General features: G+C 40.1%; 1 protein-coding gene across 14 annotated transcripts in view; it reads right to left on the bottom strand.

Annotated features, from left to right (window-relative positions):
- The window catches only part of LOC140733465 (doublecortin domain-containing protein 2), a 155,666-nt gene that overhangs the window by 32,839 nt on the left and 110,416 nt on the right, over nt 1-12,411 (bottom strand). For 13 of the 14 annotated variants that reach the window (XM_073056841.1, XM_073056840.1, XM_073056830.1 and 10 more), the window contains 2 exons: nt 9,876-9,941; nt 2,085-2,268 (listed from right to left, as the gene is read on the bottom strand). In XM_073056841.1, coding sequence (XP_072912942.1) covers nt 2,085-2,268; nt 9,876-9,941 — 250 coding nt within the window. The remainder of the gene's footprint in view (nt 1-2,084; nt 2,269-9,875; nt 9,942-12,411) is intronic. The other variant, XM_073056842.1, reaches the window with a different exon arrangement.

Below are 12,411 nucleotides of genomic sequence, written 5' to 3'. Positions count from 1 at the left end.
TTCAAGAACTGCCAGATTCTTGAGTGTTTCCAGAGGACTGTAAAAATGCAAATATCTCTCCATTCTTTAAGAAGGGAGGGAGGCAAAGATAGGAAATTATAGGTTAGTTATCCTGAAGTCAGTGGGTGGCATAATGTTAGAGTTTATTATTAATGATGAGGCTTTGGGGTACATGGAGGCACAGAATGAAGTAGGATGAAGTTAGCATGGTTTCCTTAAAGGGAAATATTGCCTAACAAATCTGTTAGAATTCTTCAAGGAAATAGCAGGCAAGATAGGTAAAGGAGCATCAACGGACGTGAGGGGCAGAAGGCTAGGAGTGGGAATAATGGGAACTGTTTCTGAGTGTTTGCTTGTGTCTAGTGTTGCTCCAAATGTGTTAGTGTTGGGTCTGCTACTTTTCACGTTATTTATTAATAATCTGGATGACAGAGTGATGACTTGTGCCAATTTTGCAGATGATACAAAGGTAGATGGAGGGACTGCCAATGTTGATGAAGCAGTGAGTTTGCAGAAGGACTTGGAGTGGTTAAGAGAATGGAGAAAGTAGTGACTGACGGAATACAGAGTTTGATCTTGCACAATAAAAGCAGGGAGCAAATTCAGAACTAAGAAGTTAAAAAGGACTTAGGAGTATTGGTGCAGCATTCCCTAAAGGTTAACTTACAGGTTGTGTTGGTAGAAAGGAAGGCAACTGCAATGTTAGCATTCATTTTGAGAGGACTAGAATATAAAAACAAGAATGTAATACTAAGACTAATACTAAGAATTGGTCAGATGATATTTGGAGTATTGTAAGCATTTTAGGTGCCATACTTAAGAAAGGATATGCTGGCATTTGAGAGGATACAGAGGAGGTTCACAAGAATGATTCCAGGAATGAAAAACTTGTTGTATGAGAAGAGTTTGATTATTTTGGGCTTGTACACAATGGAGTTTAGAAGAATGAGGGGAAAACTCATACTTAGTGTCAAAAGTCTAGATCAGGGGTGTCAAACTCATTTTAGGTCACGGGCCGGATTGAGCAAAATGCAGCTTCATGCGGGCCGGATCAGTCGGACGCGTGCGAACGCAGCTTTCGTTGCCTCCGTTTTTTCAGCTTGCTCTCATGTGTCTCAGTCTCTGCTATAACTACAAAGTGTTTCACTTTACAAATTCCGTTTCTTATGAAGAAGACTGCCGAGCAAGACTGCCGAATAAACACCAAAAACCCTGAAAACCTGGTACCTGAATAAACTCAGCATTAGCCATATCATACGCCATAGGTGCTTCGATTACTGGGGCCAGCTTTAATAGTAATTAGATATTATCTCGCGGGCCAAAGATAATTCCACCGCGGGCCGGATTTGGCCCGTGGGCCTTGAGTTTGACATATATTTTCTAGATAGATTGGACATGGAGAGGATGTTTCCAATAATGGGAATGTCTAGAACCAGAGGGCACAGCCTCAGAATAAAAGGGTGTCCCTTTAGAACAGAGATGAGAAGGAATTGTTTAGCCAGTGGGTGGTAGATCTGTGGAATTCATTGGCACAGGTGACTGTGGAAACCAAGTCATTGAGTATATTTAAAGTGGAGCTTGATAGATTCTTGATTATTAAGGGCATCATGGGTTAGGGGCGAAGGCAGAAGAATGGGGTTGCGAGGGAAAATAAAGGCAGCTACAAAGGAATGGGTGAGCAGACTCGATGGGCTGAATGGACTAATTCTGCTTCTATGTCTTATGGTCTTACAGTCTAAACCTTAGAAATGCTTCTTTGTTCCTTTTAGACTAAAATTACACCTTTTATCATCCAAATTTTCCAAACATTCTCTTTCTTTCTCTCTGTACATAGTAGTCCTAAGCTCTAGTCAGATAGCCTTTAAATGACTCCCTCATGTCAGATGTGAATTTATGCAATAACAGCCACTCCCAGTCTATTCTTCTCAGCTCCAATTGTCATTTACCTTCCCCTAATTTAGCATTTTCCTCTGAAGTCCAGACTTATCCTTGTCTACACTCATTTTGCACAAATTAACAAGGATGTACAGTATTCCTAACATAAGTATGCTAAATTTTAGTTTCAAAACCTTATTATATCCTACCGTATTTTGCCAAAGGGCCAGTTGAATGCTTGTGGTGTTTGACCTTCATGGGCTTTGCACGAAAAATTGAATTTTTCTCCCTGGATGGTTTTGCTTCCAGATATTTTGATTGCCCTTGAACCATTTGTGGAGCTCCCACAAGTACTTGTCCATCTGTTGTAGAATGGGAGCTATCACCTTCAGACTGGGTATGTGAGAGAGAAAAACATTTTTCACGTTCTTAAAATTGTTTCTTATCCATATATAAAAAGATAAAACACTTGCCCAATTAGTATGTGTGACATATTCATTTCTCATTAATCCTTTTTTAATTATCCTTAAAGCTCATGGTAATAGTCAGCAATTCATTTTCCCTTAATTCCTCTGCTAGCTTGCTGAACAGTGTATCAGTCATCAATCTGGGCAAGCTCATGATTAGCTGGCTGATAAAAGCACTATTATTTACAAAAAAAATCATCACTGTATTGGGAAAAGCAAGGGACTCTTATGCTACAGCAGTAAAGCTGTAAAATGTTCTTAACAGAAGATAATTTATTTAATTCATTATTCCTATTTGTACAAAATAGCTGCAATATTGATGTTGAGATGGAGATGGTAAAGGTTGGGAGTATAGTCAATTCAAAATAATAACTTGCTTCAAATTGTACTCCATGACATCAGAAATACTTTCTATCCTACCACTTTGAAACAGATTATTTCTCTGGACTTCATTCAGTTTCAAAGATCACACAGTGAAAAGTTGTTTGCATTTTTATGGCAGGTTTGAAGTAGAAAACAAATGTCCCAAGTTACTTCACAGAGATGTAATTAGGGAAGCAAAAGCATCACAGCTTTCAACTCCAACAACAACTCTTACATTCCGATCCAAATAGCAAATTATATAATCTTACATCTCCCATTCTCAGACTTGAGAAATGGAGATGAGACTAAACAAATTAATTCTCTTGACATATAAAAAAGTCCTTGCCTCATCAGCCTAAATTGAACTTAAAGAAAGATCCAGAGATTTTAAGGAAGGGCAATATTGACGATTGAAACAAAATTCAATACTGTTCCTAGATCTTTTAGCTTTGATATAAGATGAATCAGATGTAGAATAAAATTTCACCATAGAGCCTTATAACGTCTCTGAACACCAGTGTCAAAGTAGACTTCCTCCCGATCTTATGTAGAAGTTTACACTTCACATTGCTTTTCTGGACGGAATTAATAAATTATGTCTATTTTGGAGTATTAAAGTAGAACCATGAGGGACCATGTTGTGAATTTCACAATTCAGCCTAAGTCAGATTCAAATCCCTATCCAAAAGAGAAATAACATGTCAAAGGGAGCCAATCCAGTTAGAAATCTCCTAAACTCCATTGTGAATTTCACTGAGATAAATTGATGCTGCTTTTTTAATTGAGCCAACTTTTGCTGCTTTGTTATATTTCCCAAAATGTTCTGCATACTACTGAAGGATTATTGACTTGAACTGTTTAACTTTTGCCACAGATGCTGTCTACTCACTTGACTAAGTCAGCATCAGATTTTTAATTTCATATTTCTTGCACCTGCAGTATTTTTGCTATTCTAAGACTAGGTAACTAATAAATATTATTTTGAGAACAGCTGGGATGCACCCTGTTCAAAGCCTGGAGATCTGGTGATGATGAAAATGATTTCAGTTAGCCATCTGAGAATCATGTGATGTGGCTTAAGTTCAAGGGAGAGATTTTGGATTTTTTAAGCAGAAGGGATATACGGATTCTTTCAAACATTTGGCAGCATTCGAGAGCAGATCACAGAGTACCATTAAAAGTTTAGCAACTACAAAAGCCAAGGCTGGATCTACTGAAAACCAGGACAGATGATTTAACAGCATAACAGTGACAGTCATTGTTGGGTCGGAGCAATGAACTTACATCTGGACAAATAACTTCTAAAGAAATATCCAGTGCTGTAAACGTCGACTGGACTTTTTCCCACAGATGCTGCATGGCCTGTTGAGTTCCTACAGCACTCTGTGTGTGTTGCACAGTGGATTTAATTTGGGATTTTTTACACTGACCAACAGAAAAATAGTCAACAGAAAACAGATCTCTACAAAGTGATTGAAATTAATTACAAATATAAAACACAAAATAGATTGCACAAGTATTCACCCCCTTTAACATGCCACACCAAGTCAACAGTGTTGCAGCCCATTGCTTTTAGATGTCATATAATTAGTTAAATGGAGATCACCTGTGTGCAGTCAAGGAGCTTCGATTGATTGTAGTAAAAATGCAGCTGTATTTGAAGGACCAACTGCTGGTGAGTCCTGGCAAAAATTACTCCATGAAGACAAAAGATCATTCCAAGCAACTCCTTTCAAAAGCACAAGTCAGAAGATGGATACAAGAAAAATTCCAAGTCACTGAATATCCCTTGGAGTGCAGTTAAGTCAATCAAGAAATGGAAAGAATATGGTGCAGCTGTAAATCTGCCTCGAGCAGGCTATCCTCAAAAACTGAGTGACTATGCAAGAAGGGGACTAGTGAGGGAGGCCACTAAGAGACCCATGACAACTCTGGAGGAGTTACAAGCTTCAGTGGCTGAGATGGGAGAGACTGCACATGTAAAATCTCCTGCCCAGGTGCTTCATCAGTCAGTGCTTTGTGGGAAGGTGGCAAAGAGAAAGCCACTGTTTAAAAAAAAAATACACATACAATCTTGGCTAGAGTCTGGCAGAAAGCATGTGGGAGTCTCAAAAGTCAACTGGAAGAAGGTTCTGTGGTCTGATGAAACCAAAATTGAGCTTTTTAGCCAACAAACTAAATGCTGGTTGGTGTAAGCCAAATACCACACATCATCAAAAACAAAGCAACCCTACCGTAAAGCATGGTGATGGCTGTGGGGAGCTTCACTGCAGCAGGCCCTGGAAGGCTAATGAAGGTAGAGGGTAAAATGAATGCAGCAAAATGCAGGGAAATCCCTGAGGAAAACCTGATGCAGTCTGCAACTTGGGAGATTTTGTTTTCCAGCAAGACGATGACCCAAAGCATAAAGCTAAAGCTACATAGGAATAGCTTAAAAACAACAAAGTTAATGTCCTGGAGTGGCCAAGTCAAGGTCCAGACCTCAATTCAGTTGAGAATGTGGCTGAACTTGAGAGGGGCTGTTCACTCACACTCCCCATGCACTCTGACAGAGCTTGAGCAGTTTTGGAAAGAAGAATAGGGAAACATTGCAGAGCTGTAGAGACCTATCCACACAGACTCAAGGCAGTAATTGCTGCCAAATGTGCATCTACTAAATATTGAACAAAGGGGTGAGTAATTATGAACTTAATTATTGTTTACAATTGTAATAAATTTTGATCACTTTGTAGCGATCTGTTTTCACTTTGACATGTCTTTTCTGTTGATCTCTGTCAAAAAAGCCAAATTAAATCCACTGTGATTCAATGTTGTAAAACAATAAAACATGAAAACCTCTAATGGGGGGGAAATACCTTTTATAGGCACGTTACATTGAAATGTACATGTTGCGTCTGTCTATTTGCAGAAATAATTGGTCAGTGCTAGTAACATAAAACTAAATCATAATGATTGGCACCCTTTTTATGTTTATTGTCTTTTGAAGTGTACAGAAGTAATACGGAGTTACAGAGAAAGGTTGAGTAGGTTAGGACTTTATTCCCTGGAGCGTAGGAGAATGAGGGGTGATTTGATAGATGTGTATAAAATTATGATGGGTATAGATAGAGTGAATGCAAGTAGGCTTTTTCCACAGAGGCCAGGGGAGAAAAAAACAGAGGTCATGGGTTAAGGGTGAAGGGGGAAAGTTTAAAGGGAACATGGGGGGGGGGCTTCTTCACACAGAGAGTGGTGGGAGTGTGGAATGAGCTGCCAGATGAAGTGGTGAATGCCGGCTCACTTTTGACATTTAGGAAAAACTTGGACAGGTACATGGATGAGAGGGGTTTGGAGGGATATGGGCCATGTGGAGGTCAGTGGGACTAGGCAGAAAAATGGTTTGGCACAGCCAAGAAGGGCCAAAAGGCCTGTTTCTGTGCTGTAATGTTCTATGGTTCTAAGTGAAAATGAAGTACTATGAAACGTGGACTACCAGCTCACTCGGAGCCTCTCTCACACCATAGTGCAGCCTAATTACATCCCCAGATTTGAACTGAGCTGATTCTGACCTTCTGATCTAGGAGTGTGAGTGTATAGTTCCATGAAAGTGGCATCACAGACAGATAAAGTGGTGGGGGAAAAAAGCACTTGGCACTGTAACATTCATAAGTCAGGGAATTCAGTGTGGTAGTTGGGACATTGTGTTGCAGTTATACAGGATGTTGGTGAAGACACACTGTTGTGCTGTGTACAGTTTTAATTACCCTGTTCTAGGAAAGCTGTTAAGCTGGAAAGGGTGCAAAGATGATTTGTGAGAATGGTGCCATGACCTAAAGGCTTGAGTTTTAGAGAGAGGCTGAGCAAGCTATGACTTCATTCTTTAAAACATAGGAGAGTGAGGAGGATGAGCCCTCAAATTTACTTCGTCCTTCTCTGACACCTTTCTACACATTCTTGATCTCTCTGTCTCCATCACTGAAGACAGACTACAGACTATAAACCTACTGACTCTCACAGCTATATAGACTATGCCTCTTCCCATCCTGTCATTTGTAAAAATGCAATTCCATTTTCCCTGCTCCTCTGCCTCCGCCACATCTGCTCTCAGGGTAAGGGCATTCCATGCAAGAACTTCCAAAATGTCCTCCTCCAAAGAATGGGGTTTCCCTCCCACCACTATTGAGAGGTGACCTAATAGAGGTGTATAAGATGATGACAGGCATTGACCATATGGCTAGTCAGAGGCTTTTTCCAAAGGCTGAAATGGTTGCCACAAGAGGACACAGGTTTAAAGTGCTGGGAAGCAGGTACAGAGGAGATATCGGGGGTAATTTATTTACGCGGTGAGTGCATGGAATGGGCTGCCAGCAATGGTGGTGGAGGCGGATACGATAAGGTCTTTTAAGAGACCTTTGGATAGGTACATGGAGCTTAGTAAAATAGAGGGTTTATAGGTAAGCCTAGTGATTTCTAAGGTAGGGACATGTTTGGCACAACTTTGTAGGCCGAAGGGCCTGTATTGTGCTGTAGGTTTTCTGTTTCTACTATCGATGCTGACCTCACCCACATCTCCTTGATTTCCAACACATCTGCCCTCATTCCATCTTCCTGCCACCATAACAGGGATAGAGTTTCTCTTGTCCATATCTGCCACCCCATGAGCCTCTAATTTTCCAACACCTATGCCATCTATAATGGGATTCTATCACTAAGCACATTTTTTGTCCCACTCCCCCACCACTCACTGCTTTCCATAAGAAGCACTCTCTGTGTAACTGCCTTGTCCAGTCATTCCCATCGTCCCCACAGTCCCCACCCACTTATCTCCCTCCCAGCGCTTATCCCTGCAAGTGGGGCAAATGCAACACCTGCCCCTACACCTTCTCCCATTCAGGGCCCCAAACAGTCCTTTCAGGTGAGCTGACACTTAACTTATGAATTTCAGTGTCATCTATTGTATCTGCTGCTCCCAGTACAACTTCTTCTACATCGGTGAGACCCAACGTAGATTGGGAAACTGCATCATTGGACATCTAATGCAGGATTTCCTGATGATCTCCATTTCAATATAACTTCTCATTCCCACTCCAACACGCTAGACCATTGCCTCCTTAGACTGATCATAGCTAAAAGGTTGATACAACATAGTGGACAAGGGCCATACTGTCATGCGTTCTACTGCCACGATGAGACCACACTCGGGTTGGAGGTGTGATACCTCATAATCTGTCCCAGTAGCCTCCAACCTGATGGCACAAATATCGACTTCTCTAAATTCAGATAGTATCGCCCCCTCACCCCTCTCTCTTTCTGCATTCAGATTCTCCACTCACCCTTTCTCTTCTCACCTGCTCTTCACCTCCCACTGGTGCCCCTCCTCTTTCCCTTTCTTTGATGATCCATTCTCCTCTGCTAACAGACTCCTTCAGCCCTCTTCTAGCTATCACCTCCCATCTTCTTGCTTCATACCTCCCCCAACTCACACACTCACCTTTTCTTCTCACCTGGATTTACCAATCACCTTCCAGCTTACAGCCCCCTCCCCTCCCCCACCATCATATTCTGTCATTTTCTCCCTTCCGTTTGAGTTCTGACAAATGTTCTCAGCACAAAACATTGATTGTTTATTCCCTTCATAGATGCTGCATGACTTCCTCCAGCATTTTGTGCATGTTGCTCAAGACTTCCAGCATCTGTAGAATCTCTTGTGTTTATGATATGCCATTGAAAGTGTTTGAGATACATACAATAACAACACTTAATCAACAGGTAGATGGACAGGAAAGGTTGAGAAAGATATGAGCAAAATGTGGGTAAATGGAACTTGCTTAGATGGGCATCTTGCTTAGCATGGATAAATTGGGCTGAAGTGTCTATGAGCATGCTGTCTTACTATATAACTCAGTCTATAATGCTGTCTCTGCGTCAAAATAAATTTAACTGAGGTGTCTGGAATCAAATTACAAATATTTATCATCTTCCACAAAAATCTTTCACTATTTTCATTAAGCTATCAATATCTCCACTAAAGTAGCAAGAAAAAAAACAAACATTAAAAATACTTTTTTAAAAAATTACTTTGTCTATTAAAAGTAATGAAAATTAAAAAGAAACAGCAAGAGATTGTTGACAGAATATTTTCTTTTTGCATGTCAACACTTCAATCATATCAAACGTCCAAAATATTGTCAATCAGTTATGACAAAAAATCAATAATCGAAGTACCAGATAAGAATGAATCATAAAATTAGTAAACAAGTTCAGACGGTAAAATAGGCCTGGAGTGTTGACCTCAGTGGATAAGAAAATGTTAGTTGTGGTATAATAGGATCTGTTGGCTTAAAATAACAAATGACAAAGGGTGGAGCTACCAAGGCACTAGAGAGTAGTTTCTTCAAGCTTATCTGCAAAAACAGCTTAATTTCTACTTTTAATGTGTCTTTTTCTTATGGTGGATAGAGTTCTGTCAGTGTCTTTGACCTGCGGCTGCACTCAAACTGTGGTTCTTTATGGCGATAGACCCTGCTCCCAGAGCTCAATGATCGGCTGTTTTTGGATTATGCCAAGGGTGCCGTCTAGAATGCCTTTGAAAGTCATGCATGCCTTTGGAGTTCTGATGCTTTGCGACCCTGTGGATGAGCCAATTTCTGGCCAGTGTTGCTGGCCGTGGCATCACGGGAGAAAACGGAATATCAGGAACAGTGGATCAGCTGTCAGAGGTCTCAGTACTCAGCGAATCAGGGTCTTGTTGAACGATTGTCAGATGAATGATTAGTTTTTTGTACTACAGATCATGGACTCTCTTGGAGGGCTTTGCTATTGCTTGCTTGGTGGGTGGTGACTGTTGATGCTTTCGTCTGGAAATATATGGGGGTAAGGGACAGTTGGTGCTTTGCTGTGTTTATGTGGGAGAGGGAAAAGAGGGATTTGGGGCTCTAACATTTTAAAATTACTCATTCTTTGGGGTACTCTTCTGTTTACATGGATGTCTGTGAAGAGCAAGAATTTCAGGTTGTATAATGTATAATTCTCTGATATTAAATTGAACTACTGATTTCACATCCCATATTTTTACCATGCATCATCTTCTAACCCACTAATGTACAGAGAAAGAATTCTACTTGTATAAAGGGGCTAAATGTGGGACTGTTGTTTTCCAAGCTAATCAACTGCTGGACACAGCCAATTTACCTGTTGGGGAGAGGATAAAAATCCAGAATCACTTGATTCACCATGGGATATGTCATGCAGCTCAAACTGAGAAGACAAAAATTCAAATTAATGGCAATTTAGCAGAATTATAAGCCCAAAATCTGGGATAGGGAACATACAGGTCTTTGTCAAAGCAGAAAATTAAAATGATCATGCACTCTAAAACTAGCAAATTGGCACTTCCAATTACCACAGGCTATAGAATTTCAGAAATATAGTTTGGATTTTATTCAGACGCAAAGATTAAAGGCCCAGTGTTTTCCTTTTATATTCATTGCCAATCTTCCTCTGTTGAACATAGAATCCATCTTGAAAATTAAGAGTGGTGCCATTACATGTGGTTTGCTTTTACACACCAAACAGCTGGAATGTATAAACAGGAGCTTAACTTAACTGTACCTCACAGAATAATCCCAATAAACATAGATCAAACAGAAAGTGACAGACAGTAGTAACACAAGAAAAGATCTTCAAGCGCACCAGCATGAAGATCATTTTGGCAGATATTAAAGAGTAAATCTGCTTTGGTAGATGATAGCCAAAGTGAGTAAATATGAAATTGAACAGATTTTGTGTTATTGTTAAATCAAGTGAACTCCTAATCAATATTGACTGGTATTGAATAGGAATCAAGAACCAGGCCTTTTTGCCTTAACATCCTCTCTGGTTTTTAAAAAATTCAAAAAACAAAATACTATGGTGTGTCTTAGAAGAATACATCATGAAACCTTTTGGGCCTAGATTCATCCAGCCCATTAATAATGACTGCTCAACAAAAAGGCAAAGGCAAATCCCTCCAGAATCTTTCGTACACTGCCTGCAATACTTGCGAAATGCCTCATTTCTCGAGATTTCAAGAGAGAAAGGACACAGTAGTGGCAAAGAAAGGAGCAGAATCAAGAGGTGATGGTAAGCTGTACCGTAATCTCTTCATGGTGCTGTCCCTTCCTTCCTCCTGCCCCAAACACACTTCATTCCCTTCCAGTCACATACTGATTGCTTCTTTCAGACTTGCCAGTGGCATTGTAGCTTCTTCAGACAGTCCCAAGGCTAGATTAAGTTTGAATTCAAAGATTCTTGGAATTCTTGTTTTTTTTTAAGATAAGGGATAAGTTCAAGTACTCAGTTTACATTGGAATATACAACAAAACCGGAATACCTGGAGATGATCCATGCAGTCACAGAGAGGATGTGTAAACTCCAAACAGAAAACACCTGATATTTAGTTATTTTAATATATCTGAATTAATCAATAACCAATAACAAGACCATTCTTGGACTTCAGCATGAACAGTTCTTGAAAGCATCATTTTATAAAACATATTCTTTGCTTCATGATGGTACTAATGAGATAAATGTTCCAAATCCATGCTCATTTTCTTTTTAGATTTATTCTTGCCCACACCATTGGAGGGTGTAATAAACTCTTTAGTTCTTTTCTTCCATTTCAGAATATGGATTGAACAAAAGGTCGATCAAAATCACATCCTTAATTTCTTTGCTCCTCTCCAAAAATATATGTGCAGCAAATGATATTTACTTACATTAATGGAATAACAGCATTTTAATATAAGAACGTAAGAAATAGGAGCAGGAGTAGGCCATCCAGCCCATCGAGCCTGCCCTGCCATTCAATAAGATCATGGCTGATCTGTCCCTAAACTCAGCTCCATCTACCTGCCTTTTCCCCATAACCCTTAATTCCCCTACTATGTAAAAACCTATCTAACTGCATCTTAAATATAGTTAGTGAAGAAGCCTCAAGCTGCTTCCCTGGGCAAAGAATTCCACAGATTCACCACTCTCTGGGAAAAACAGTTTCTCCTCATCTCCATCCTAAATCTTCTCCCCGAATATTGAGGCAATGCCCCCTAGTTCTCGTCTCACCTACCAATGGAAACAACTTTCCTACTTCTATCTTATCTATTCAAAATTTTGAATGTTTCTATAAGATCCCCTCTCATTCTTCTGAATTTTAGAGAGTACAGTCCCAGGCAACTCAAATTCCCCTTCATCTCTGGAATCAACCTGCACGACCTTCAAAGCCAGTATAGACGTACAAACAAGCTGGATGAACTCAGCAGATCGGGCAGCATCTGTTGAAATGAGCAGTCAACGTTTTGGGCCAGTATATCCTTCCTCAAGTACGAAGACCAGAACTGCACACAGTACTCCAGGTGTGGCCTCACCAGTAACTTGTATAGTTGCAGCATGACCTCCCTGCTCTTGATTTGCAAGATATTCCAATTTTGTGGTACCATCTCAAACTGCAAAGAAAAACTACATCACAAAACACCAATAATTCTTCTCCCATTCACCATCCCAATCCGGCTTTTCAATCTGTGCTATACTGTTATAATGAGAATCAACACTTCATCCAGGCAGATTGGTACCCACAGAATTCTGGCTCTTTGCTTGGCAATATTTTTCTCTTTCCTGTGCTTTTTTTGTTTAGTTAGACCATACAAGATTACACAGACTACTCAACATTAGCAACACATTGAACTGAATAAGA

The sequence above is a fragment of the Hemitrygon akajei genome, chromosome 9 (assembly GCF_048418815.1).
Source record: "Hemitrygon akajei chromosome 9, sHemAka1.3, whole genome shotgun sequence".
Classification (NCBI taxonomy): domain Eukaryota; kingdom Metazoa; phylum Chordata; class Chondrichthyes; order Myliobatiformes; family Dasyatidae; genus Hemitrygon; species Hemitrygon akajei.
Note: the sequence above shows the minus strand (reverse complement) of the source record. Positions and strands in the feature narration are given on the sequence as shown.